Below are 27,044 nucleotides of genomic sequence, written 5' to 3' on the forward strand. Positions count from 1 at the left end.
GGGATTTTTGCACATTCTTCAGGGTAAAACTCCTCCAGCTCCTTCAAGTTGGATGAGTTCCGCTGGTGTACAGCAATCTTTACGTCATAYCACAGATATTCAATTAGATTGAGGTCTGGGCTTTGACTCGGCCATTCTAAGACATTTAAATGTTTCCCCTAAACCACTCAAGTGTTGCTTTAGCAGTATGGTTAGGGTCATTGTCCTGCTGGAARRTGAACCTCCGTCCCAGTCTCAAATCTCTGGAAGACTGAAACAGGTTTCCCTCAAGAACTTCCCTGTATTTAGCACCATCCTTCATTTCTGACCAGTTTCCCAGTCCCTGCCGATGAAAAAACATCCTCACAGCATGATGCTGCCACTGCCATGCTTCACTGTGGGGATGGTGTTCTCGGGCTGATGAGAGGTGTTGGGTTTGCACCAGACATAGCGTTTTCCTTGATGGCCAAAAAACTCAATTTTAGTCTCATCTGACCAGAGTACCTTCTTCCATATGTTTGGGGAGTCTCCCACATGCCTTTTGGTGAACAACAAATGTGTTGGCTTCTTTTTTTCTTTAAGCAATTACTTTTTTTCTGACCACTCTTCCGTAAAGCCCAGCTCTGTGGAGTGTACGGCTTAAAGTGGTCCTATGGACAGATACTCCAATCTCCGCTGTTGAGCTTTGTAGCTCCTTCAGGGTTATCTTTGGTCTCTTTGTTGCCTCTCTTGATTAATGCTCTCCTTGCCTGGTCCGTGAGATTTGGTGGGCAGCCCTCTCTTGGCAGGAGGTTTGTTGTGGTGCCATATTCTTTCCATTTTTGATAATGGATTGAATGGTGCTCAGTGGGATGTTCAAAGTTTCTGATATTTTTTTACAACCCAACCCGGATCTGTACTTCTCTACAACTTTGTCCCTGACCTGTTTGGAGAGCTCCTTGATCTTCATGGTGCCGCTTGCTTGGTGATGCCGCTTGCTTGGTGGTGCCCCTTGCTTAGTAGTGTTGCAGACTCTGGGGCTTTTCAGAACAGGTGTATATATACTGAGATCATGTGACAGATCATGTGACACTTAGATTGCACACAGGTGGACNTTTCAGAACAGGTGTATATATACTGAGATCATGTGACAGATCATGTGACACTTAGATTGCACACAGGTGGACTTTATTTAACTAATTATGTGACTTCTGAAGGTAATTGGTTGCACCAGATYTTATTTAGGGGCTTCGTAGCGAAGGGGTGAATACATATGCACCTACCACTTTTCCGTATTTTTTGTTTTGGAATTTTTGGAAACAAGTWATTTTTTAAATTTCACTTCACCAATTTGGACWATTTTGTGTATGTCCATTGCATGAAATCCAAATAAAAATCCATTTAAATTACAGGTTGTAATGCAACAAAATAAGAAAAACACCAAGGGGGATGAATACATTTGCAAGACACTAAAATGTATTCCCATTCAAAATCCTATTTATCTCAACTCTAACYGTTTAATACATTTTAGGACATGGGAAAAAAGTACTGACTTTTCAAAAGTGTTTTCCTATATTGTCAGGACATTCTGGTGACTTGTCAGGACATTGTGGTCCTGATAATGTAGGAAAATACGTGTTCACACACACACTACTCAGCGCTGCTGTCATCTGCTATTGTTTATTTACATGCACCCACTTTATTCTGTCCTTACAATTAATCCCACGCTAATAATGGGGTAAATATGTTAATTGCTGTTTTGAACACTTCGTAAATTCCTGATTGATTGCTGCATCGGACAATTTTGTTGCTAATTTCTTTCTCTCTGTCCTTCTCCCTATTTTCTCTCTCTTTTTATTGCCTTGTCTTTCTTTCCCTCTTCCCGCTTTTTTCTCTCTCCCTCTCTCTTTCCCCATCTGTCTGTGTCTGTTGCCTCGTTTAGTAACTCTTTCATCCACACAGGCAATTACAGCCCTCATATTCACTGTGAGCTCTTCCCGTCAGAGAGCTTGGAAAGGTTAGCTATTAAATTCACATTAGTCTCAGTCTGTCTACCTCTCTACCTCTGCTCTCTTTGCATGAGTAAGGGACTGATTCCTTCTTTACTGTGTTCTGTTCAGCAGCAGACTGGGATGGATGGATGGAGAGAGAGCCTCTCTCCACCGCTCTCTACCTTGCTGATACGTCGGCCCCACGTTCCATCAGGTTACTCAGGACATAAAATATTCATGCTTCTTCTCTCCTCTTTCTTTTTTCCACTATTTTCCATTTATTTCATTACTTGTCGGGGGAAGGGTTGAGGGATGCTTTAGAGTCTCTTTTGAAGGCCAAGAGATTGAGTAAGAGATAGAGAGGGTTAGATCTGAACATCCATTAGCCTGCGTTTTCCACTCAGTGTAAATGTATCTCTAGTGTACCTAGCTACCTATCTATTCCCGCTACATTACAGTCTAATGCTCTCTTCTCTGCTCTCCTCTGTYTCCCCTGGCGCACCTGACCTTGCTACAAGGCCTAGGCTCACACCCAAGGCCTCCATCTCTCTCTTGCTCACTCTCTCCCCGTCTCTCTCTCTCCCCCACCCTCTCTCTCTCTCACACACACCCTCCCTCGCTCTCCCTCACCCCTCTCTCCCCCTCGCTCTGATCTTGTGTAATCGTAGTCCTTTGTGGCCCAGGCTGAAAGTCAACATTGGGGGCCAGTCATAACTGGTGAGAGTTGGTCAAGACCTACCATAGATAGATGGCTTTCTCCTCTCCTCTGCTTATCCTGCTGTTAACCGGTGCCCGCCAACCCCTGTCACCACCAATGCCAGTGTCACGGTAGCCTTTGGTCCCCTCAGACTTTTGGCTTCAGATAACATTCTATCATTAGTGTGATTATCAAGACAAAATTACTTTTAAAAGTCCTTTTTCAAAAACAAAAAAACAAGAGGACTTGACTACTCAAACCCACCACTGTGCTTGAGTAATATCTGGAACCTTCTCTCAAAGCAGGGTAACCACCCACCTGAGAAAACATTACTACTAGTGATAAAGTTTCTCTCTCTCTCTCTCTCTCTCTCTCTCTCTCTCTCTCTCTCGGCGCAAGTCGTCCTCTGCTCTCTTACGCGACCTCTGCGCTGTGCCGTGGCGGCTAATCTTATTTTGATATGCCGTGGCACGGACCTGGCTCCTCACAGAAGGAATGGGAATCTTCAGCATACCAGGGCTGTGTGTTTTGGTCTGCTCCAGAGAGATACTTTCTCTGCACACCCACGTCCTTTTCACAGCCTCTCTTTACGTTGAAAAACTCTGGTCCTCAGAAGGGAAATCTGGAAGCGGCTCAGTGAAAGTGTGATATATTTTTCTCTGCCGCAGCAGCACGGCTCAGGAGGGCGATTTGGGCGTCTTTCAAGATTGTGACTGATGCAGGAAGACCGGTGGGACTTCGCTATGCCAAAATGTACAGTTCTCACACAGTTGATTGTTTTGTATGGTGAGATCTTTGGCCTTTCTTCAAGGTATTCCACAAGGAATGCTATATGGAATGATATTGAGCTCTCCTTCATGGAATACCTTGAAGAATTCTATATGGAACCATGGAATGATATCAGGKTTTTCCCTCATCAAGCTACTCTAGTCAGAAATCAATAACTCATTAAATGCAGTCCATGTCAGAGAACTACTGTTTTGTAAAGTGTCAGGCTTTGGTGGGCCCACACAGAGCACTCTGCRCTCTCTCCCTGTACGGTAATAAACCTTTGATAATGCCCTCCCTTTAAGAAGACCTTTTTGATTGCGTTAGGTAATCAATTTTTGATTAGATCCAAGGTCTTAATGAATCCTTATGGGTAGAATGGTGGTCATTAATGAATGGTTGAGATTGAGAGGGTGGTGGTCTGTCTTGCTCTCRTGTGGGGTGTGTGTGGTTGGATAACAGAAGAGGAAAAAAAACTCATTACTTAATAATACAGTTGTCTCATTTCTCAAGTAGTTCTCCTTGATGAGAGTGGTTCTGTGTGTGTTTTATGGGGAATAGGAGGCTAGTGGCCATTGCTTCATTTTACATGTAGTCACAGAGCCCTGCCTGGACAGACTGCCTCAACTGCTCGCCTCTAGGCTTTGTTCTCTCTCTGTCTGTGTCTGTGAGGGCCAAGGGTAGAGCTCTGATGGCATGTGTGTAGGTGAAGGCAAGAACTACTTTTAAAATTACCTTTCAGAGGAGCTGGCACCGGCACTGTAGCCTACACCTCTCCCACACAAGTAAACAAACCCCCMAAAAATGGCTGTGAGTTACGTAGAGGCAATATTCTCTCTGTGGATTTTTGATGTTCTATTTCTTTCTTGCGTTTCTTTCCAGGTCATCACTAGATATCGTCCAGGAGGATGCTGCTATTGGGATGACCTTTGTGACCTCACCTTTGCCCTCCCCTGGAAAGATCAACCACCAATCAAGAACCCTGAACAACGGCCTACATGGACGTGGTTGGCTGGTTCCAGTGATGGACAGGTGACCAGCCAGCCCTCTAGCCGCCCTCTTCTACTTTGACTCCCCTCCCCCTCCCTCCCAGACGTGCAGCGTGCACCCCCGGTCGGAGACCCCCCACATCTCTGCCATGGTGACATAATCAGCAGCACAACATGTGGGAGATCCAACATCATGAGACCGTTTCATTCCTATCTCCAGTAGCTGCTGCTGAAGCTGCTGCTGCTTCTCTAGCCTGTGGATTACCGACTAGACCACTTGAAATAACAAGACGGACTTTGGATTGATTTACTTTTACTCTCCACCAAGTAGCCCTCGAGAGACTGTTTTCTGGGTGTTGCGGTTGGTCGGTCAGTGAGGTCAGTCGGTCGGGCGTTGTGCGTGACGATGCTGGGATGCGTGTCCCGCCTGCGTCGGCTGGTCCGTCTCGTCCACCACCTCCCCCTCCAGACCTCCCTGCTCCTCCTCTTCCTCTTCTGCACCGTCAGCGTCTTCGTCTCCGCCTACTTCCTGTACGGCGTCAAACGGGAGCTCGAGCCCTCAGGAGGGGGCGTGGCTGGCAGCGAGGGGGCGTCGGCCATCTACGATGACCTGCGGGCGAGCCCGTCGCGGCTGCTCCCGGTGCGGGCGGTGTCGGGGGGGCTTGCTGGGGGCGAGGGGGGCAGAGGAGGGGTGAGGACAAACCCCCTGGTGCTGGTGTTTGTAGAGAGCCAGTACTCTCAGCTGGGCCAGGAGATAGTCGCCATCCTGGAGTCTGGACGTTTCCACTACCGGACAGAGATCTCTCCAGGTAAAGGGGACATGCCCACATTAACAGATAAGGAGCGGGGGCGCTTCACGCTAGTCATCTATGAGAACATTCTGAAATATGTAAACCTGGATGCCTGGAACCGAGAGCTGCTGGACAAGTACTGTGTGGAGTATGGAGTGGGCATCATCGGCTTCTTTAAGGTTAGAAACACCCTATTGGCTATCTTTCACTCTATCTCCAGCTCTCCAGCTCTCCAGCTGTCCATCTCTCTTTATCTTTCTGTCGTCCCTAAGGAAATAGATCTCACTGTGCTGGAGAGAATGTGAAAGCAGAGGTGAGGTGAGGAGTGGTACATGTACAGTACCAGTCAAAAGTTTGGACACACCTACWCATTCAAGGGTTTTTCTTWWTTTTTTTACTATTTTCTACATWGKAGAATAATAGTGAYGAMGTCAAAACTATGAAATAACACATATGGAATTGTGTAGTAACCAAAAAAGTGTTAAACAAATCAAAATATATTTTATATTTGAGATTCTTCAAAGTAGCCACCCTTTGCCTTGATGATAGCTTTTCACACTCTTGGCTTTCTCTCAACCATTTTCATTTGGTAGTCACATGGAATGCTATCGGGGAGAGAATGAGAGTTCATCTCAATGAAATCTCATCTGAAGAGATTAGTCAGCTCCATCATCAATGTTGAACAGGAATGTGTGTTAATACCTCAGCAAGCATTAAGCGAAAGTTGCTGTAATAAAACATTTTTTTGTGAGCACATGTGTGTGGGTGAGTGTTAACTTAATTGTTTTTTTTTGTGTGTGTTTTTTAATTTAACCTTTATTTAACTAGACAATATAATAACATTGCGTTTTCTCAGATGCCCACATGAGGAAGGGGGAGAGAGAGCTAACAAGATTCTATGCCACATGATTGGAGGTTTTGCCTATTCAGTGCAATACAACAGATTTCTATCTGCAACTTTCTGAATAGAATTGACTGGAATGGAACTGAAGTTGTAACGCTGTCCCCTCTTGATGTTGTCATTGATTTCCCTCCTGTAGGCCAATGAGAACAGCCTGMTGAGTGCCCAGCTCAAAGGATTCCCCCTCTTCCTCCATTCCAACCTGGGCCTGAAGGACTGCACGGTCAATCCCAAGTCCCCCCTCCTCTTCATCACACGCTCCGGCCAGCCCCTCCCCGGCCCCCTGCCYGGGGACGACTGGACCGTCTTCCAGTCCAACCACTCCACCTACGAGCCCGTGCTCCTGACCAAGACCCAGTCCGCCGAGAGTGTCCCCTCGCTGGGTACGACRGCCACGCTGCTCCCCTCCGTTGTGCAGGACCTGGGTCTCCACGACGGCATCCAGAGGGTTCTGTTTGGGAACAACCTCAACTTCTGGCTGCACAAGCTGGTGTTTGTGGACGCGGTGGGCTTCCTGTCGGGGAAGAGGCTGTCTCTCTCCCTGGAGCGACACCTACTGGTCGATATAGATGACATATTTGTGGGGAAGGAGGGGACCAGGATGAAGGTGAAGGATGTCAAGGTGATACATACTTGGAAAATAGAAAATGTCAATTTCCAATGCTTTGGTCTCTGAGACCTTGTAATCATGTTGCATAATATGTTTGTAATGAAGCATTATTAGCTAGGCAGGTGGGCTGGTACAGGACATGAAAGGCATCGTKCCATTCCTAGTATTATATTAAACTTCTCAGTATGCTGACTCAGATGACATAATTGGTTAAAATAAACAGATAATGGCATGATTGATGGAATTGTGTTGTAAGATTTCAGTGCAGCCTTTGATGTTATTTATCCAATAGAACCCAGAGAGTGTTCTTCAATGGAAGCTTTTCTAACATCAGATACAGGKCATTGWCCCTCAGGGCAGTTGCCTTCGGTCGTTACTCTTCTCTATTTTAACAAGYGATTTGCCACAGGTCTTACACAAAGCTAGAATGACTATGTATGCTGATGATTCCACACTCTACWCGTCAGCACCCAAAGCCAKTGAGCTCATTGGAATTGTAAATAAGGAGTTACAGTCAGTATCAAAATACACAAATGGCACAAATCAACTGTACTAGTTGTTCAGGCTCTRGTCTTCTTGATTACTGTCCGGTAATATGGTCAAGTGCAGCAAAGAAAGACCTAGCGAAGCTGCAGCTGGCTCAAAACAGAGCAGCACGCCTTGMCCTTAACTGCACATACAGARCTAACATCAACAACATGCATGYCAGTCTTYCCTGGTTGAGGATTGGTGAGAGATGAACTGTTTCTCTTCTAGTTTTTATGAGAAGCATKACATGCTGACCAGACCACTCGCGCATGTTGATTTTGTCCCCTCACACAAGACGCGATCAAGAAACGCAGGTCGAACTATCAAAACGAACTCTGAGCCAACTATATTAAATTGGGGACAGGTCGATAAGCAAACATTTATAGCAATTTAGGTAGCTAGCTTGCTGTTGCTAGCTAATTTGTACCAGGATATAAACATTGGGTTGTTATTTTACCTGAAATGTACAAGGTCCTCTAATCTGACAATTAATCCACAGAAAAAAGGGTAAACCAAGTTTGTTTCTAGTAATCTCTCCTCCTTCAGGATTCTTCCTTCTTCTTTTGACTTTATATGGCGGGTGGCAACCAACTTTAAGGTGCATTACCACCACCAACTGGACTGGAGTGTGGACCTCAATTCATCTTTCAATCACCCACGTGGGTATAGGCTCCTAAAAACGAATGAGGAGATGGGAGAGGCGGGATTTGCAGCGCGTGAAGCGTCACAAATAGAACCAGACGCAGACTCGATTGAGCAGTGTGGGTGCAATAATTGAATATGTTACATTTATTTTGCAACACTCGGGCACGCGACGTGAGCGGTGTGGTCAGCATGAAAATTCCAGATTGTCTGCATAATCAAATAACATTCAGCTCCGACACTCATACATACTGCACAAGACATGCCACCAGGGGTCTCTTCACAGTCCCCATGTCCAAAACAAATTCACGGCAACGCACAGTATTATACAGAGCCATGATCGTATGGAACTCCCTTCCATCTTCAATTACTCAAGCAAACTTTCAATTTACCTTTAAAAAAAATGATTAAACAACATCTCATGGTACGGCGGGGACTGTGAGGCAACACAAACACATGCACACACACTAAGGGCGTCGGCATGCTTCAGTTCGGCTGGCGGCTAGCCACACTTTGCGAGCCAACCGGAATGAGTGTGCTCGCATACTCCCTTAAAAGACCTTCACTTGGAAAAACTAGAAAAAAGCAGCAATAGTACTGTTTGTCCATTTTGAAATGCTGTAGTTAGTATAAACTTCCTCAAAATAGTCCGAATGAATATKAATCTAAGATAACTCTGCAGAGCAGATCTTAGTCGCGCAATTTGACATCTAACTAAGCTGTTTGGTGTAGTACACTACATGACCAAAAGTATGTGGACACCTGCTCGTCGAACATCTCATTCCAAAATCATGCATTCGGGCAGGAAGCATTCTCTTAGCATCCGCCAAACCCAGATTCGTCCGTCGGACTGCCAGATGGTGAAGCGAGATTCATCATTCCAGAGAACGCGTTTACACTGCTCCAGAGTCCAATGGCGGTGAGCTTTACACCACTCCAGCCGACACTTGGCATTGAGCATGGTGATCTTAGGATTGAGGCGGGACGCTCGGCCATGGAAATGAAGCTCCAGACGAACARTTCTTGTGCTGACGTTGCTTCCAGAGGCAGTTTGGAACTCGGTAGTGATTGTTGTAACYGAGGACAGATGATTTCTATCCGCTACGCTCTTCAGCACTCAGCGGCCTCGTTCTGTGATCTTGTGTGGCCTACCACTTCGCGGCTGAGCTGTTGTTGCTCCTAGAMGTTTCCACTTCACAATAACAGCWCTTAYWGTTRACWGGGGCAGCTSTAGCAGGKCAGAAATTTGATGAACTGACTTATTGGAAAGGTGGCAACCTATGACGGTGTCACATTGAAAGTCACTGRGYTCTTCAGGCCATTCTACTGCCAATGTTTGTCTATKGAGATTGCATGGCTGTGTGCTCGATTTTATAAACCTGTTAGCAACGTGTGTGGCTGAAATAGCCGAATCCACTAATTWGAAGGGGTGTCCACATACTTTTGTATATATAGTGTATTTCTCAGTGRRRRARAAAATTGCAYGAAAATGAGTCGTCTCCCGTTGATTGACAACAAAGACTTTATTGATTAATCTGTACTGTTGACCAATCACCGACGAWGCAGCATAGACTTYGGCTCTGAACTTTGACTTGCCTCCAGAAAAGATGTGTGCCCGAACAGCTGAAAAATTGTCACCAAAGCCCAAAACGAAAGAAAAACGTCACACAATGTTGTCATAATATACAGACCAGTCAAAAGTTTGGACAAAGCCTACTCATTCAAGGGTTTTTTGTCATTTCTACATTGTAGAATAATAGTGAAGAGATCAAACCTATAAAATAACACATATGGAATCATGTAGTAACCAAAAAAGTGTTACACAAATCAGATGTATTTATATTTTAGATTCTTCAAAGTAGCCACCTTTGCCTTGATGACAGCTTTTCAGACTCTTGGCATTCTCTCAACCAGTTTCACCTGGAATGCTTTTCCAACAGTTTTGAAGGAGTTTCCACATATGCTGAGCACTTGTTGGCTGCTTTTCCTTCACTCTGCGGTCCAACTCATCCCAAACCATCTCAAATGGATTTAGGTCAGGTGATTGTGGAGGTCAGGTCATCTGATGCAGCACTTCATCACTCTCCTTCTTGGTCAAATAGCCCTTACACAGCCTGGAGGTGTGTTGGGTCGTTGTCCTGTTGAAAAACAAATGATAGTCCCACTAAGCGCAAACCAGATGGGATGGTATATCGCTGCAGAATGCTGTGGTAGCCATGCTGGTTAAGTGTGCCTTGAATTGTAAATAAATCACTGACAGTGTCACCAGCAAAGCACCATCACACCTCCTCCTCCATGCTTCACGGTGGGAACCACACATGYGGGGATCATCCRTTCASCTACTCTGCGTCTCACAAAGACACGGCAGTTGGAACCAAAAATCTCAAATTTGGACTCATCAGACCAAAGGACAGATTTCCACCGGTCTAATGTCCATTGCTCATGTTTCTTGGCCCAAGCAAGTCTCTTCTTTCTTTCTTCTTATTGGTGTCCTTTAGTAGTTGTTTCTTTGCAGCAATTTGACCATGAAGGACTGATTCACGCAGTCTCCTCTGAACAGTTGATGTTGAGTTGTGTCTGTTACTTCAACTCTGTGCAGCATTTATTTGGGCTGCAATTTCTGAGGCTGGTAACTCTAATGAACTTATCCTCTGCAGCAGAGGTAACTCTGGGTCTTCCTTTCCTGTGGCGGTCCTCATGASAGCCAGTTTCATCATAGCTCTTGATGATTTTAGCGACTGCACTTGAAGAAACATTCAAAGTTCTTGGCATTTTCCATTTTGACTCACCTTCATGTCTTAAAGTAATGATGGACTGTCGCTTCTCTTTGCTTATTTGAGCTGTTCTTGCCATAATATGGACTTATGGGGTATCTTCTCTATACCACCCCTACTTTGTCACAACACAACTGATTGGCTCAAATGCATTAAGAAGGAAAGTMATTTCACAAATTAACTATTAACAAGGCACACCTGTTAATTGACACGCATTCCAGGTGACTGACTACCTCAAGAAGCTGGTTGAGAAAATGCCAAGAGTGTGCAAGGCCGTCATCAAGGCAAAGGGTGGTGGCTGAATCTAAAATCTAAAATATATTTTTATTTGTTTAACACTTTTTGGGTTTCTACATGATTCCATATGTGTTATTTCATCGTTTTGAAGTCTTCATTATTTTTCTACAATGTAGAAAATAGTATAAATAAAGAAAAACCCTGGAATGAGTAGGTGTCCAAACTTTTGACTGGTACTGTTTACACAAACTCTTCCCGAACTGTTCCGKCTGGGAAGCATGCGCACGCCTTTACACACATAATTGTTGGGTTTTGTATTATTATTATTTTTATTTTATTTATTATTGTTTGTATATCGTTGTATGTTATATTTGTGTGACTGTCCTCGTCTCTCAGTGTTTTGTTACTTGTCATGTTTTGTGTTTTTTGTGGACCCCAGGAAGAGTAGCTGCTGCTTCTGCAAAAGCTAATGGGGATCCAAATAAACAAATAGAGTTGACAGGCTACAKYGTTACGATCGGGRSACACACACACACACACACTCTTAAGAACCATAGCCATGAATATTTCAATACATACAGAATAGCAGAACCTTTTCAGTTATCTGTATCTTTCTGTGTGTGTCCCATCAGAGTTGAGCTGCTTCCTCACATGAGCTGGGGTAGAGAAGTATATCAAGGCTTCCTTCCTCTCTTGGAATCCGAACAGTGGGGTGTAAAGAATAAATCACACAGTCTCCTGACAAGGCAGGAGAGACAGAGGGAGACTGGGGAGAAAGAGGGAGTTGTGAGTGGATTCATATATAGTACGGAGATCAAATGAAACAAACACTCAGATCAGAGGAGAGAGAGAATGGAGGAGAGAAAAGAGTACAGGAAAAAGGCAGGGTGTGTACAGGGAGTTGCATATTGACAAATTCAGCTGTGTGTGTGACTGTGTGTGTGACTGTGTGTGTGTTTACATGTGGGTGTGTTTTGACCTTCCCTTCCCTCTCCTCTCTGAGTCAGGCCCTGTTGGAGACCCAGAGAGAGCTGCGTGACCATGTACCCAACTTCACCTTCAACCTGGGCTTCTCAGGGAAGTTCTTCCATGCAGGTAAGACCGGAGAACACAGCACCCCACTCATACAGTACCCGATCTGTGTACTGAAGCTTATTACTGATAGCGTCACAGTTTATACTCCAGTACTCCTTGGTTTATCACCAGAAATCCTTGTTTTCTCTTGTCCTCCTCCCTCTGTGATCATCTTCCTCGCCTTCTATCTTACCCTTGTCCATTCCCTGACAACCTCCTTTCTTTGCCCTTTTCATTTTTCATATTCTCTCTGTGCTCCACTGTCCTCCTCCTGTCCTCCCCTTCTTCCACTATTCCTCTTCTCACCTCCTATCCTCCTCTTCTCCCTCCCCCGTCCTCCCTTCGTGTCCAGGGTCAGATGAGGAGGACCTGGGGGATGACCTGCTCCTCTCCTACGTCAATGAGTTCTGGTGGTTCCCCCACATGTGGAGCCACATGCAGCCCCAYCTCTTCCACAACCAGTCAGTGCTAGCCGAACAGATGCTTCTCAACAAGAGGTTCGCTATGGTGAGTCTCTGTCTGTCTGTCTGGAGGCTAGCGGTGGGATGCTAGCAATTAGCCCGCCTCACTATGTTGCTCCTAATTAGAAATGCTAACTTTAGCTTAACACAGCTAGCACCACTGGGATTTTAATTGTTATCCCTGCCTACCTTATATTCCTCCCTYTCTCTCTCTCTAGGAGCACGGTATCCCCACTAACATGGGCTATGCGGTAGCCCCCCACCACTCGGGTGTGTACCCAGTTCACCTGCAGCTSTACGATGCCTGGAAGAAGGTGTGGGGCATCAGGGTGACCAGCACGGAGGAGTACCCCCACCTCAAACCTGCCCGCTTCAGACGGGGATTCACACACAGCGGTATCAGCGTGAGTCACAGAACCCTTTACCGACGGTTGCACTGTCTCTCTCCCTTTTTCTCCTCTTAACTCTTTCTTGCCTCTACCTCTTCTGCGTTTGCAGATCGAAAAGGATTGAATAGATGGTAACAATATGGTGATTGGTTTATCCTCCTTTTCTACCTTTCTTCTGCCTCCGCATCTCTCCTCCACTTCTCTCTGTTCCTACCTCCATCAACATCTTTCTATCTCTTCCCCCACTTGTCTCTGTCCTCCCATGAGTGGTTGATATAACAACGGTAGGATTTTATTTATATCACCGTGGCAACAGTGGCCTTGGAATGGACAGTCTCGTTATGCCTTCCCGTTGGTCAGTCAGTGTGTTTTTGAGGATCCCTCTACAGCAGGTGGTGATACTGGACTGTAGCCACGCCAACCACTCTGACTGGCCCCCCAAACACTACCTCCTGGATACACCTTTAACAATATAACAACACCAACCACGACAATGACAGTAACACTGGCTTAATAGCACAACAACAGCAACCCGGTTACCCACCTCCATAACGTAAACACGAACCATACATCACCAAAACGCAACTTAATCTTCTTCAAAATACATTCCCCCAAAAAATCCAGTAGTCTAGTGTCTACAGTATGTGCTGTTGCCAGTAGTTTTCCTCCCCTGCGCTCTGTATCTCTCTATTTTTGTCTGTCCTTGAGATGCAGCTCTGAGTGGTCCAGTCTTCTCTGCTCTGCTCATACAATACATTAGATGATTGATATKCAGATCCCCAGACACTCTCTCTCGCTCCGTGTGTATTTGAATGAATTTCCATATAGACTCAGAGTGAATGAGGTTTGCTTTCCCCAAACGAGAAGTATAATATGAAGATTATTGAACACAAAAGTGGTGATATTGCCTGATATGTTTTGCATTGACTAGACCAGTGGGGCTGGCGTGCGTGTGTGTGCTTGTGTGTGTCATTGACTTAGAAGCGTGTGTGTGTGTGTGTGTGTGTGTTTGCAGGTCTTGCCCAGACAGACTTGTGGTCTGTTCACACACACCATATTCTATAAGGAGTACCCAGGCGGACCCAACGAGCTGGACAAACTCATCAACGGAGGAGAGCTGTTCCTCACTGTCCTACTCAACCCGGTGAGTTAACACGCACACACACGAACGCATGCACACACACACACACACACACACTCTCTTTCTTTCTCTCTATACATTCAATCGCTACTCAGACTATCAGAGTGAATTTGAGTGAACCTTTCTGTCTTTCTCTCTCCATTTTCCTTCATCCATCTCTCCTCCTCCTCCTCCTCCAGATCAGTATCTTCATGACCCACCTGTCTAACTACGGTAAYGACCGGCTGGGCCTTTACACCTTCAAAAGCCTGGTGGCCTTCGTGCAGACGTGGACCAATCTGCGGCTACAGACCCTGCCTCCCGTCCAGCTGGCCCACAGATACTATAACCTCTTCCCTAACGAAAAAGACCCACTCTGGCAGGTCAGAGAGAGAGAGAGAGAGAGGAGAGAGAGAGAGAGAAACTGGATGTGTGCATTAACTAATACTGGGATGTTGAAGGGGTGTTCCACTCAAAATACAACCTAACATGTTAACAGAGCTACATCCAAGGTAAGTAGGAATATCATGTTAGGTTGTATTTTGCATGGATCCTCCCTTGATTAATTTATTCAGGTTAGTCTCATTTAGATAGAATTTATTTAACAAGAGTCCTGGTTGGACCCTTGTCCTGTACAGCACAATCTGTTGCCAAGAATTGTGTTTGTGTTCAAAGGGCATCTCCRTTGATAGTTCCAATATGTAGCCGCATGTCCTCAGGATGTTGTATGGATGGATTTGTTCAGGGTTCATTAAGCAACTGGATACATGTAAGAATTTCTAATGATCTTCATCAACCCTGGTCCTACAGGATCCCTGCGAGGACAAAAGGCACAAGGACATCTGGTCAAAGGAGAAAACGTGTGACCGCTTCCCCAAGCTGCTTGTCATTGGGCCTCAGAAGACAGGTGAGAGAGACGGAACACAAGCACCCCCCAGTGGGCATCACCAGCAATGACTCTCGGTGCACAATCTTACTTTGCTTTATTTCACCTCGTTTCTGATTCATTTCCCTACCTCATGTAATTATTTACAATAGTTAGAGTTGAGACGTCTTTGGTCTGGTCTGTAGGAGGGAGGTTTTCGAGACTTTGGGCTGAAGAGGTGTCGTTCTTTCAGTGTTACACACTCTCAGTACAGAACAGAACAGACTAACAGGAGCTGGCCTGTCACAGATGACCGACTGACTCTCTCTCCTCCACAGTGAAAGCTGTGAAAGGAAGTTTATGAGGAACACACTCACCGACACTAATGGGAATGGGACACTAACGAGACAATTTATTAGATTATTAATTGTTATGGCTGCAGCAAGGTGCTTCAAAGTCAATTTGTCAATGCCTCAAAATAGATTCTCCCTCTCGCTTCTCTCTCTCTCTCTCTCCTTCCTCCCCTCCCCCTCTGTCTTTCTCTTTCTCTCTCCCCTTCCTCCCCCTTCTCTCTTTCTCTCTCCTTCCTCCCCACCCTCTCTCTATCTCTCTCCCTCCCTCCTCCCCACAGGTTCTACAGCCCTCTATCTGTTCCTGGGCATGCACCCTGACCTGACCAGTAACTACCCCAACAAGGAGACCTTTGAGGAGATCCAGTTCTTCAATGGACACAACTACCACAGAGGCATCGACTGGTATGACTGCCACAGAGAAAGAGCTCTGGGCCCGTGTTCATAAAGCATCTCAGAGTAGGAGTGATAATCTAAGATCAGGTCCCCACAGTCCATGTAGTGGTATTCATTATGATCTAATAGGCAAAACTGATCCTAGATCAGCACTCCTACTCTGMGACGTGTTATGCATATGGGCCGTGTTCTGTTCTAGCTGCACAGACAGAATTACAATAAGCAGGATTATTGCGAAGTGAATGACAACTTAAGAGGCGTTTACGCAGACCCAGACAATGTCTACAGACTTTCCATTGAACATGCTTTCTCGTCCAGGAGTTGGCTTAATATGTGCTTCCGTCAGTGTACAATTTAGTTGGTGTATCTGTTTTGTCTTTTGGTGAACACACAGGTACATGGAGTACTTCCCCCTGCCCTCCAACACCAGCTCAGACTACTACTTTGAGAAAAGTGCCAGCTACTTTGACTCCGAGGTGGCAGCGGAGCGGGCGGCCACCCTCCTGCCCAAGGCCAAGATCATCACCATCCTCATCAACCCAGCCGACCGCGCTTACTCCTGGTACCAGGTTGGTTATGACTCTTTAGAATGTATGAGACATAACCATTCTTCCTTATTAACATGTAATATGAGTAGTTAGGCCTATGTCATGCTCTTATTACTGAGTTATAACCACTCTTGTTACTAGGTCAGTTATACCTCATCAGGCACCATATTACTGAGGACCATATTAACACAACACCATTTCTTCTCTCTGCTTCCCCTTACAGCACCAGCGTGCCCATGATGACCCAGTGGCTCTGAAGTACTCCTTCCATGATGTCATCACGGCTACCCATGATTCCCCGGTAAAGCTGCGTGTGCTCCAGAACCGCTGTCTGGTACCAGGCTGGTACGCCATCCACATGGAGCGCTGGCTCAACCACTACCACTCCAGCCAGGTCCTGGTTCTGGACGGGCAGCAGCTGAAGACTGAGCCGGCCTCAGTCATGGACAGGATCCAGAAGTTTCTGGGCCTGGTCAACACCGTCAACTACCACAATATCCTAGCGTGAGTTTTCAAGTTCTCTCCAGCAACACATAGCAGCTAACCTACCTAACCCTTTATAAAGTTYATTCAGTAACTGATTCCAAGAGTCTCAGATGTACATTTAGGTACGTTTACRAAATGTTCTGATTTTCTTCAGGTTTGACCCCAAGAAAGGCTTCTGGTGTCAGCTGCTGGAGGGAGGGAAGACCAAGTGTCTGGGGAAGAGCAAGGGGCGTAAGTACCCTGACATGGACCCGGAGGTAAGAGTTCTCATTTGCCAATACACGTAGTTCACTGATATTTGCTTAATTAAGATACAGACTACCTCTAGGATTATTCTGCGTGTAACTGATAAGGGGTGTTCATTGATTGAATCTTGGCTGTGGGGGTAATTATCATATTATCTCTCTCTAAATCACTCCTGTTGCTCTCTCTCTTTCTCTTTCCTCCAGTCCCAGTCGTTCCTCAGGGAGCACTACAGGGATCACAACATAGAGCTGTCTAAGCTGCTGTACAGAATGGGCCAGCCCCTGCCCAGCTGGCTCCGAGAGCAACTGATCCATACCAGGTAGAAGTCCCGGGGGGGGGGGGGGGGGCAGCTCAGCGGACAGTACCACAGCTCAACCATCCCCCTGACAGAATACCATATGGAGGAGTATGATTCTATCCCCTTAGAGGATTATTTTAATCCCTTAAAGAATCCATAAGGGGTAAGGACTCACCCGTGACAAGGTTCAGAAGGGGTGTGTTTTCTGATCACCTGTCAAAGTGAAGATTAGGATACACGAGCCTCCTTCTCAGGGTGCCCTTCGTAAGAGGGAAGGACATGGAGGAAGGGAGAGCAGGGATAGTGATTTACGAGTTGGCAGTGAGTCTACAATGGCCTGCCGCCTAAGTGCTCTCCCCTCACTCCCCAAGTTGCACCTCCCCATGATGAACCACCACCCTCACTTGGTACGGTCTAGGAACAGAGACCCCCAACAGGACTGTACCACCTCTTACGGGGGTTTACCTGTGATACAAACAGGATGGGATAGAGACGGGGGTGGTCAACCCTTATCCGCTCTTCCTTTGACTATCCCTGCCTTACATGGACTCAGACCTTACTCTTGGGAGGAAGAGGAGGATGAAGAGGAAGAGTGAGACTTGGCTAGCCTGTACAGTACCAGTCGTTTAAGGCTGGGCGGAAATGAGTGTCAGCTGGTGTCAGTCAACACTCTACTCCCATATACTGAAAGACACAACCAACTGCCGTCCTAGAAATTGGAAGATGAATGAATAAAGTAGATGATGAAACAACAGGGCAGATATTACAAAAGAGTAGAGATCAATTAGCACTTGAATTAATAAAAAATGAATGGCATTAGTTGGAAATGCCTGTGGCCTCTGTCTAAAAACTAAGGGGGGTATGTTGTGTATTGACTAGTAGTCTTATTCACTAGGCCTTTGTAGACACTAGACATTAACGCATTTACCAGTGCCAGGACAGAATCAGCACCACTACATTGCATGGCCTATTGACAGTTCTTATTTTTTTAAGATTGTGACAATACATTTTTTTTTTTACCTTTTTTTTTTTTTTTAACTTTGGAGACACGTTATTGTAGAATTGACCAGAAAGACGTTTTGCTTACTCTCCGTTTCGGATGGAGTTGATTGCACAGGACAGGGGGTGCCAGGCTGCACATGTTAAAAGCACAATATGCAAAGTGGTACATCTCTTAAATAGACTCTTTTTACAAATTCACACAGGTTCTCATGAACCCCTATGAGCAAAACACGTTGAAGATAAGTATTTCTGGTGGAAAAGACGTTGAAATGACGCATTTTTTAACGTCTTGTGCTCACTGGGACAGGTTGTCTTTGTGTGAAGTTGGACATAAGCTATGTTGAAATGCACTCATGGAGACAGAAAATGAGAAAACAAAACAATATTTTTATTGAGGATGTCGTCAAAGCTGTGTATAGTTTTGTCCCTTTGTTCTATTTCATTTGTTATTAGCAGGTGTTCATAGTATTTCTACGTTGCATCAGGGAGGATATAAAAGATGCACATCCAACATAGTCAATATGAGCCTATACAGTTGAAGTCGGATGTTTACATACACCTCAGCCAAATACATTTAAACTCAGTTTTTCCTAATTCCTGACATTTAATCCGAGTAAAAATTCCCTGTCTAGGGTCAGTTTGGATCACCACTTTATTTTAAGAATGTGAAATGTCAGAATAACAGTAGAGAGAATTATTTATTTCAGCTTTTATTTCTTTCATCACATTCCCAGTGGGTCAGAAGTTTACATACACTCAATTAGTATTTGGTGGCGTTGCCTTTAAATTGTTTCACTTGGGTCGAGTGTTTCGGGTAGCCTTCCACAAGCTTCCCACAATAAGTTGGGTGAATTTCGGCCCATTTTTCCTGACAGAGCTGTTGCTGTCTCTTATACACATCTAGATGTGTATAAGAGACAGGTTCTATAGGATTGAGGTCAGGGCTTTGTGATGGCCACTCCAAAACCTTGACTTTGTTGTGCTTAAGCCATTTTGCCACAACTTTGGAAGTATGCTTGGGGTATTTGGAAGACCCATTTGCGACCAAGCTTTAACATCCTGATTGATGTCTTAAAATGTTGCTTCAATACATCCACATAATTTTCCTACCTCATAGTTTCCATCTATTTTGTGAAGTGCACCAGTCCCTCCTGCAGCAAAGCACCCCCACAACATGATGCTGCCACCCCCGTGCTTCACGGTTGGGATGGTGCTCTTTGGCTTGCAAGCCTCCCCCTTTTTCATCCAAACATAACGATGGTCATTATGGCCAAACAGTTATATATTTTTTCATCAGACCAGAGGACATTTCTCCAAAAAGTACAATCTTTGTCCCCATGTGCAGTTGCAAACTGTAGTCTGGCTATTTTATGGCGGTTTTGGAGCAGTGGCTTCTTCCTTGCTGTGCTGCCTTTCAGGTTATGTCGATATAGGACTTGTTTTATTGTGGATATAGATAGTTTTGCACCTGTTTCCTCCAGCATCTTCACAARGTCCTTTGCTGTTRTTCTGGGATTGATTTGSACATTTCGCACCAAAGTATGTTCATCTCTAGGAGACAGAACGCGTCTCCTTCCTGAGCGGTATGACGGCTGCGTGGTCCCATGGCGTTTATACTTGCGTACTATTGTTTGTACAGATGAACGTGGCACCTTCAGGCGTTTGGAAATTGCTCCCAAGGATGAACCAGACTTGAAGAGGTAAACATTTTTTTTTCTGAGGTCTTGGCTGATTTCTTTTGATTTTCCCATGATGTCAAGCAAAGAGACACTGAGTTTGAAGGTAGGCCTTGAAATAGATCCACAGGTACACCTCTAATTGACTCAAATGATGTCAATTAGCCTATCAGAAGCTTCTAAAGCCATGACATCATTTGCTGGAATTTTCCAAGCYGTTTAAAGGCACAGTCAATTTAGTGTATGTAAACTTCTGTTGTGATACAGTGAATTATAAGTTAAATAATCTGTCTGTAAACAATTGTTGGAAAAATTACTTGTGTCATGCACAAAGTAGATGTCTTAACCGACTTGCCAAAACTATAGTTTGTTTAACAAGAAATTTGTGGAGTGGTTGAAAAACGAGTTTTAATGACTAAGTGTATGTAAACTTCAGACTTCAACTGTAGGTACAGTATAGTTCCTAATTTGTTGGTCACCTGGTTTTACCACTGCAACCATAGATATCAAAAAGCTGCTCTTACTGTCTGCAATTGTTGTCAGTCGATATAACAATGCACATGCATTTCCTGACTATGTAATGTCATGTTATAGACATAAGTTATTGCATGTGATTGAGGTGACATTCTTTCAGCCCCCTCTCACAATGCAATGAGAGAGAGGTATTTAGTGGGAGAGAATCAGCCAGGTAGTATTGAAATGTCACTACAATGGGTCATATAATACAGTGCCATCTGCTGAAGTCCAAACAGATCTTATTTTTTTCTGTCTGTTCATACAATCCCCTCTCATCTATCCTCACGCAGCCAACTGTTGTACAAGCCAACTGTTGTACAGAGGTCCTTGATTTCTTTATATAAAGTATTATTGACATGATAATAACGCATAATAACTGCAATGATGGTACTAATCTCCCTGGACTGTACGATAAAGGACTTGTAATTGTCGTCGATAATTTTTACAGTGTAACTAATATTGTTGGTGCTTTTTAATTTGCAAATAAACAGCACTGTATTTTTGTCTCATTGGTCAATTTGCTCTTCTTTCCCTTCTGAGTTTTCAGACAAAGCACTCTATAATTTGGAAAGGAGAAACGGGGGAAGTACCGCTCAAAGAAAGTATGTTTTAGTATTAGAGAAGACCGAGATTAGAACAGTCTCACGAGGGCAAGTATGAGGAAATTAACAATGAGGAAACTCACTATTAGTGTCTGTTGTGTTCGCATTGTTTCATCATCTTCTAATGGTTTCAGTTTGAMGCTGTGTATAAGATCAGTACAGATATCCGTCTCCAGACTGACTGAGTCTAAACTGACTATGAGTGAATGTTTACTGTATTGAGACTTTTTTATGTCCTCGCACAATGATGTGATTTATCTTGACAGCATCGTCTTCTCATCACCGCTTCCTTAAAACGAAAATCCCCAACGTTCACTGTAGAATAAGGGGAAATCCTGATCAAGAACTAGGGAGTGACCGATGATCCGTTTACAGAAGTAGATAATAGCCTTCAAGACATCCAATGAGAATAGAACTTTATAATATGACAATGTTGTCTCTGGGGAGAAAGGTTTCAAACATCTTGCGTCCTTATCAACTTTAATATCATACTAACCTTTCCTATGACCATACTGCAGCTTCAAAAGGAGCTGCATCCCATTTCAGAATAGAAATAAGGACAAAAGCCAAATGATCTTTTTTTCTATCTATATATTATTACCTCCTGAAAATAAGAGAAGCAAAATATTGCACTGGTTCAAACCTCTATCCATAAGTATACTTTCTATTCATGATTTGATCAAATAAATCTCATATAATTACTGGGACAGTGCAGGTACAGGGCTAGATAAACACTGGGGTATCCGTTTTAAATGTTGCACCCATTCCAGAATAAATTATGATCTGTAGAGTAAAAGCGTTTCCTCGTAAACCAATCAAATGGGATGTTCATTTTAAATTTWAAATCTGAGGGTTTTTCTAACAACTATTAATGCTATGTAGAGTTKAACTACTTTCTTTTCATCAGTTCAGATTTGTCTGCCTCCATCAACAAGTGATGCAGGGCAGGTTGACCAATGACAGCTTAGAATAAACTCCTCGACAATGTAGTGGAACCTGCCCATCACTTTATTGACTCGGGACTTTCCATTTAATTCCAGGCTAGACCATCGTTCTATTCATTTCAACCGGATACTTTCTCCCGAATAGATCCCTTCCTCATTTACTACACTGTTAAATCGTTGCGTTTCKTCGGACCCAGACTAGTTTTGATTTGAGAGAACTTGGACGCGGAGAGAATGGAGGAGCAACATGATGATGCGCTCCTGGAGCGCACAGGGAGCCAGGACGTGATCCTACCAATGACAGCTACAAGAGGGTGAGACACAATTACTGCAAAATCTATAAAACATATTTAATTTGTTTAGTATTATAAATTAAAGATAGATGTTGCAGTTAAATCGGTAAACATTCATTTTGCCTATAGGGTCAGTGTTTCTTTATCTTCCAAATGAAGGTTCAAGTATGTATAAACTCAAATTATTGTATTATAATATCAAAAATGATATATAAAATAATATTAGGAAAGTCCTTAAAAAGGTGTMATATTTTATGCTAAAGGTTACAACTGGTAGGCTATGCTATTCTGAATTTACAATTTACATTATTGAAAGTATGCACAAATGATATTGAACATGCAATCACGACATTTTGATTTCATTTATTTTTCTGAATTATATTCCCAACGTGTTGATTATAGTCATTGTTGAGGGAATATTTAAAAAAAAATTGGGAGTCATTTGATTAGGGTGGGCTTCCCCATACTTTCGCTCTTTCCTAGTCAAAGCCTCTGCCTAGCAACTAGTGATGTCTCAYAAACCTGCATTAATCATTGGCTCAGGAATGAGGAACAGAAAACGGTTTAATATTTTCATTCTAAAAAGGGGGGTGGGTACTTCTTTGTTGCATAAGAACTGGTTTAGGATTAGCTTTTGACTCTGGACCAGGGCTTTGATTAGTTCGTTTTTTGGGGGGAGGTGCACTGATCTCACATAACATACCAGGGCAAACCCAAAAATGTCAGAAATGCAATTATGGACATCCTCATACCGCTTTGAAAATGACATTAAAAATGTTTGATCCAGTCCCCATGAGTCAAGGTGTAATCTCTCTATATCTCTCTTTCCCTCCCTCCTTTAGGGCTTCTAACAGCCGTCCGTTGAAGATAGCAGGGTTCACAGTGTTGGCCTGTCTTCTCTTGGCCGGCCAGGCCTTCACTGCCTACTTGGTCTTCAACCAGAGGGGCCAGATCCACGACATGGAGAAGAGCAATGACAACATGCGCAAGCAGCTGAGAAACAGACCTCCAGGTAGGGGAGGAAGGAAAGGGGAAGGAAAGGGGAGGGAGGGAGGAGATGGAGGAACAAGGAGGGAAGGAGTGGTGTTGATATAGGTAGTGTTGGTGGTCAAAGGAGAGGGAAGTGAGATATACTTATTTAGGAAGAGAGACTGGGGGGACTTGATAGAAAAGAAGAATACAGGAACTGGGTTTATTCCTCTGAAGTTCGTAGTTCTGGAGGAGCTAGCGTTCTCCCAATTTGAAGTGTGCACTCATTGGTCTCTGTCACCCCCGTTTTGCTCAAGCAGTAGCCCCTGTCCAGATGCACATGCCCATGCTCAGCATGCCGCGGCTGATAGACTTCACTGATGAGGACGTAAAGACTCCCATGACGGTATGACTCCTGTTTCCCCATTGCTTCTTCTTAAAGGCTTCTATAAACTGAGGAAAAGCGGTCACTAGGTGGCAGCAACAAGCTCCCTTCCAAYTGTCAACTTGTGTTTAACTCCAGTGAAATTGCATTGTACATCTACCCCCTTAGGACTAAGCTCCCTCTTCCTGCTCTTTTGAAATAAAAATATGAGTGTGGTGAGTATTTATTTTCAGTTTGTCTCTCCACTCTCCCATCAGAAATTGGAGGCCACTGCCATTGTTAGCCTAGAGAAGCAGGTGAAGGATCTGCTGCAGGTAAATTAATAAATAAATATTCATTTAGCCACTCTTTGCATTGAAGTCACCTCTACAAAAGACAGAAAGGTCAAATATTGACAATCGATTGATTGATCAATCATTTGATTGTCTGTTTTTATTAGAACCCCCAGCTACCTCAGTTCAACGAGACGTTCCTGGCCAACCTGCAGAGCCTGAAGAGACAGATGGAGGAGGCCGAGTGGAAGGTGAGACTGAATCTGCGTGTCCCAAATAGCACCCTATTCTCTCTTTAGTGCATTCCAGGGCCATAAGGCTCCTGTTTACCATTTGGGACTCACCCTGAGAACATACACAAACATATTTCAACGATTTCACTTATATAATCAAAACCAATAAATGATAGCAAGTTTTTTTTGCCTCATTCAGTAGTTTGACCTAATTAAGTAGATTCATGTTGAAAAATAATGTGAAAATAATAATTTATATTCCTAAAGCATAAGTTGAAAATGATACTGTTGCTGCTTCCTGTTGTCATGGATTTTACATTTATAGCCCAGTGTCAAAACATTGGTTTTAGATGTCCAAATTCATAATCAATATGCTGAAATAAGTTGTGATATGTTGAAGACAATACCGAAAAATTACTCCCTACAGACACACTATTCACACTTGTGTTCAGATAACTTGTATTCTGGTAAATTAGTACCTTTTAAACTTCTCAGGCACCAATATTTACCAGTCGGTCACTCTAGACTGGAATTGATTAGTACAAACCAAAGATAATTATCTGGTACAAGCAATTGAATTTCAAAATAAACTTTCATACTAACACAACCAATCTGAGGTAAAAAAGGATGTGTATTTCCTGTAATTCTTGTGTGGTGAAAACATTAGTTTGTTTAATGTACTAAGACGTTTTGTCTACCATAGGGAATTTAGGGTAATATAAAATATTTCGATTTAAGATGATCGTTAATGAAGGACACAGTTTTTGACATGCATGTCTTACTACTTTAACCATAGAGAGAGTTTAACCACAATTTTTAACCACAATTTAATCAGGCACTCTAGACTAGAGCTTACATAGTGACTGTGCAGCAGGCTGAATGTTTGGTCTCCTTATAATATCCCATGAATATACAGTGTATGACCCACACTTAGGCCTATCTTATTTGAACTTTAACCCCTGACTGTGTTTTCTGCAGGGTTTTGAGACTTGGGCACGTAATTGGCTGCTCTTCCAGATGGCCCAGGAGAAGCCCCCTGCACCCACCACCACACCTCAGCCTGGTGAGTTTACCACAAACCCCCGCCATCACCACCCCCCACCAACCTTCACACCACCTTACGAATGCACAACTTCCTCTGTCTTGTCTCTTTGTCTCTTAATTTCATCCACGACATGAACCAAGTATTGAATAAAAACTCACCTTTTCTCTCCTCTTTTCTTTCGTCTTTCCCTATCTTCTGTCTGTTCCTCAGCCGCCGGCCTGCAGACCAAGTGTAACCTGGAGAAGTCGTCCCAGAGCCGTAAGCTTGGTGCCTACCTCCCTCAGTGTGACGAGCAGGGCAACTACCTGCCCATGCAGTGCTGGCACGCCACTGGTTTCTGCTGGTGTGTGGACAAGAACGGCAAAGTCATCGAGGGCACCAGCATACGCGGCAGAGCCACCTGTGACAGAGGTAGGAACTAGGCAGACAGTTATACAGCGTTACTGACCTCTGCGTCCATTCAATTGCTTTTTAGTGCATTCTGCAGTCTATAACAAAGCTCATTTGCTCACTATTACACATGCCATGGTATATCTACGCAGTTGTATGTACATATAGATAGCGATGTGACTATTTTTGTCTCATGCTACTGTTTGTTCCCCGCAGTCCCCAGTCGGATGGCGGCTTTCCCCAGGATGATGCAGCTGAAGGAGTACAAGGGTGAGTGTTTCACAGACAAAACCGAAATGGAGAGAAATAAACTCAATAACAAACAGACAGAGAGAGGGATACAAATAATTAGACAACACTTTTGATTACATGTAAGTGTTGTCTGACTGTTTTGTTTTCACACTGTGTACTGTTCATCTGAATAGATTGCATGATGGTTTCGTACATGTGGTTGATTCTATTCTCTATATTTTGCAGATGAGTAAAACCACCAGGGCACCAGCTGGCCTGCTCTCTCCTCGTCTCACTGTCAGATGGGAAAATGTTTTTTCCTTCTAATGACTATTTCACTCTTCCCTCTATCATGATAAAGGTCAATTATCTGGAATACGAAACAATGAAATACTTTCTTTTGATTTATGGATACTATTTTTCTTTGGACAGTATAAATGCTGTGAACATTATTAACAGCTTTTTTCTGCTTCTGAACTCAACACAGCTATGTAAAGCGTTTAAGATATAAATATAAGATGTGTGTTACATTTTATACCATGCACAACACCCAGACTTTTCCATCCCCCAAACCCTGACCCCACTCCTGTCAACTTTGACCCCTAGTCCCCTAACCTGGCCCTCCAATCATATCCATCTGATGGGGGCTAGCCCCACCCCATTTCCCTATTCTGTCTCTCCACATAGACTGCCATAGGGGCTTATTTGATCAGCTTTTCTCTAGAGTTTCTAACATAGATGTCGTGTTTTAAACCTCTATAACCATGTCTTTGAAGCATGCTTTGACTATTATGAATGTAGGGATAGGTGAACCAATAAAAATTAATAAAGTGCTATTTCCTACTAAAATTTGTTTTTTTCTAACTCTTATTGTACATTAATCAATTTAGGACAGACTACTTAAACATACATGGTACCATCTGACTAGAGACCTTAGTTCTGGGATAACATAGATTAATTTAACATAGAATCTACCCACCACAAAATAACAACTAGTGTAAAATGAATGACCATAACAAGACTTCAGATGAAGGGTTATGATATTGGTTAGGAGTAGGCTACAGTAGGATGAAATTAACTGTTGACACATCATCGGTTTTACTTTTCTTTCCATAAATGTTAAAGTTAGGATTGGGGGAGGGTAAGCTGATCCTAGATCTGTGTGCAGAACATCTATACTAAGATGTTGGTTACTGAAGAACATTACTTTTTAAAGCACAACATTTTGGTGTAGGGTGGCATGCCTCTATGTATGATGATGGTAATACAACGTTCTCCTTGGCAGAGGGAGTATAATTCTTGGTAAATTACATACGCTACATGACCAAAAGTATGTGGACATTGCTCGTCGAACATCTCATTTCAAA

General features: G+C 43.8%; 2 protein-coding genes across 4 annotated transcripts in view; both read left to right on the forward strand.

The window, feature by feature from the left end:
- LOC111965397 (bifunctional heparan sulfate N-deacetylase/N-sulfotransferase 1) overlaps positions 1-20,817 on the forward strand; it is an 89,685-nt gene extending 68,868 nt beyond the window's left edge. Inside the window, exons 2-14 of one of the 2 annotated variants that reach the window (XM_023989574.2) lie at positions 4,297-5,373; positions 6,235-6,717; positions 11,894-11,981; positions 12,313-12,467; positions 12,640-12,825; positions 13,826-13,954; positions 14,131-14,313; positions 14,741-14,837; positions 15,427-15,550; positions 15,936-16,110; positions 16,313-16,593; positions 16,730-16,832; positions 17,025-20,817. In XM_023989574.2, coding sequence (XP_023845342.1) covers positions 4,810-5,373; positions 6,235-6,717; positions 11,894-11,981; positions 12,313-12,467; positions 12,640-12,825; positions 13,826-13,954; positions 14,131-14,313; positions 14,741-14,837; positions 15,427-15,550; positions 15,936-16,110; positions 16,313-16,593; positions 16,730-16,832; positions 17,025-17,144 — 2,688 coding nt within the window. In that variant the 5' untranslated portion in view covers positions 4,297-4,809 and the 3' untranslated portion in view covers positions 17,145-20,817. The remainder of the gene's footprint in view (positions 1-4,296; positions 5,374-6,234; positions 6,718-11,893; positions 11,982-12,312; positions 12,468-12,639; positions 12,826-13,825; positions 13,955-14,130; positions 14,314-14,740; positions 14,838-15,426; positions 15,551-15,935; positions 16,111-16,312; positions 16,594-16,729; positions 16,833-17,024) is intronic. The other variant, XM_023989575.2, reaches the window with a different exon arrangement.
- Positions 20,818-21,622: 805 nt separating this feature from the next.
- Positions 21,623-26,526, forward strand: LOC111965398 (H-2 class II histocompatibility antigen gamma chain). Of its 2 annotated transcripts, none has more exons than XM_023989576.2 (9): positions 21,623-22,173; positions 22,995-23,164; positions 23,439-23,527; positions 23,764-23,820; positions 23,946-24,029; positions 24,990-25,074; positions 25,267-25,467; positions 25,663-25,716; positions 25,924-26,526. In XM_023989576.2, exons 1-9 carry the CDS (start codon positions 22,094-22,096, stop codon positions 25,929-25,931), a joined length of 828 nt encoding a protein of 275 aa, XP_023845344.1. In that variant the 5' UTR covers positions 21,623-22,093; the 3' UTR covers positions 25,932-26,526. The 2 variants fall into 2 exon arrangements, with proteins under 2 accessions (XP_023845344.1, XP_023845345.1); XM_023989577.2 differs by having other exon boundaries at positions 23,442-23,527.
- The last annotated feature ends 518 nt before the right edge of the window (positions 26,527-27,044 follow it).

The sequence above is a fragment of the Salvelinus sp. IW2-2015 genome, linkage group LG6.1, assembly GCF_002910315.2.
Source record: "Salvelinus sp. IW2-2015 linkage group LG6.1, ASM291031v2, whole genome shotgun sequence".
NCBI classification, from domain to species: Eukaryota; Metazoa; Chordata; class Actinopteri; order Salmoniformes; family Salmonidae; genus Salvelinus; species Salvelinus sp. IW2-2015.

Bases quoted from the DNA above. Each gene is read 5' to 3' on its own strand.
- LOC111965398 (XM_023989576.2), top strand. From the start codon at position 22,094: ATGGAGGAGCAACATGATGATGCGCTCCTGGAGCGCACAGGGAGCCAG. The intron at 23,821-23,945 runs GTAAATTAATAA...TGTTTTTATTAG, and splicing joins AGGTGAAGGATCTGCTGCAG to AACCCCCAGCTACCTCAGTT. The intron at 25,075-25,266 runs GTGAGTTTACCA...TCTGTTCCTCAG, and splicing joins CACCACCACACCTCAGCCTG to CCGCCGGCCTGCAGACCAAG.